Source organism: Poecilia latipinna, unplaced genomic scaffold, assembly GCF_001443285.1.
Source record: "Poecilia latipinna isolate Pla-1442-1.1 unplaced genomic scaffold, P_latipinna-1.0 Scaffold4556, whole genome shotgun sequence".
NCBI lineage: Eukaryota > Metazoa > Chordata > Actinopteri > Cyprinodontiformes > Poeciliidae > Poecilia > Poecilia latipinna.
The window spans coordinates 6,414-7,796 of NW_015117172.1; the positions used below are offsets into that span (position 1 = coordinate 6,414).

General features: G+C 43.9%; 1 protein-coding gene across 1 annotated transcript in view; it reads right to left on the reverse strand.

Annotated features, from left to right (window-relative positions):
- Positions 1–56: 56 nt before the first annotated feature.
- LOC106942787 (caskin-1-like) overlaps positions 57–1,383 on the reverse strand; it is a 12,442-nt gene continuing 11,115 nt past the window's right edge. The window contains exon 7 of the mRNA XM_015026123.1: positions 57–345. Coding sequence (XP_014881609.1) covers positions 181–345 — 165 coding nt within the window. The 3' untranslated portion in view covers positions 57–180. The remainder of the gene's footprint in view (positions 346–1,383) is intronic.

Consider the following 1,383-nt stretch of genomic DNA (forward strand, 5'->3'; position numbering starts at 1 on the left):
GGGGGGGGGGTCTGCGGGAGAGGGGTTAGAGAGGCAGGAGGTTGGTAAAGGTTAAGGTGAGAAACAGAAGGAACAGAACCTTAGAGGAGGTAAACAGCCACCAGAGGACACTGATGATGAGCAACAGGCTGATGGAGGCCAAAAGCTGCTGCTAGCTACCACACAACACATGCAAACCGCTCACACAAGCCACACACACACACACATACAGCTGTCATGTGGGTGGTCACCTGCCCTTTTGATGACCTCCACGATGTTGGATGGGAAGTAGCCCACGCGGTCGTTTCCGGTGCGGTTGTCATGGATGCAGCCCTTCCACCGGCCGTCAGAGTGCTGCTCCAGCACCTGTACACAAACATCTGTCTGAACGAGGAACACTTGGTGGAAAAATGGATGAATAAGATGATGCACTGACTTATTGCCCAGAAGATGCCTGGTATCAGATGATCTTCTTCAGATTATGTTTAAATGCATGTAGCAATTGCTCCTGAGAACTAGTGAAAACCATCTTCAAGATGAAAGCTTAAGAAGAACCTCCAGAGTGTCCTGTTTCAGAAAGCAGGATAAGTGAAAATTCTGAGAAAGTTCTGGGGTAACTATGTGCATATCCTGGGTTTTCTGTTTCAGAAAGCTGTGTATCAGCTATCTGGAGTCAACTTACTACTGCAAAGTACTCCGTGAACCATCCCTGTTCGGCAGCAGGATTGTTTGAACAAATCCTGAGTTTGTTCTATGTTTTAGCTGAAACCTGGCACAAGGAAAGCATCAGAAATGAAGTGTTCTTTTCTGTGGGAGCCTGTACATGTTGGAGAGTAGATACTCTGCAGAAATCCCTGTCAGACGAGGGTGATCACACTGCAGTTAGGTGTTTTATTGTTCCCCGTCTAATATATTTTCTAGCGTTACTGGTTTTTGCCATAGTTAAATCTTGCGCCCGCACATCACTCATATAACACAACGAGGACATTCTTTGTGCTGCACTTTGTTTTAATGCTAACCAGGTCTTGTTAGAAAAGTTACTGTAGCACATAAACTGAATGTACAGCTGAGGCGTCTTTGAGGTGAATGTGAATCTGTTACTCACATTAACATGATGAGGTTCTACCGAACACCAGGGTTTAATCCCTGGCTGGTTTCTTTATGTTATTGCTTTCAGGCATGAAAAGCTTATTTTTAGGCAAATTTTAATTTTATAATAGAACTTTTTAAATATGAGCCCTCCCACTGTTGAGCTGTACATCATTGTGACTTTATCATGTTCTGAAACCAAAACCCTGATTATCATAGAATAGGTGGTTTATTCAGAGTATCTGCCCGAGTTTGTTAGCCCTGCTTTCCGAAACAAGGCCCTGAAGTTTTTCACCAGAATCAAATCAAATCAAA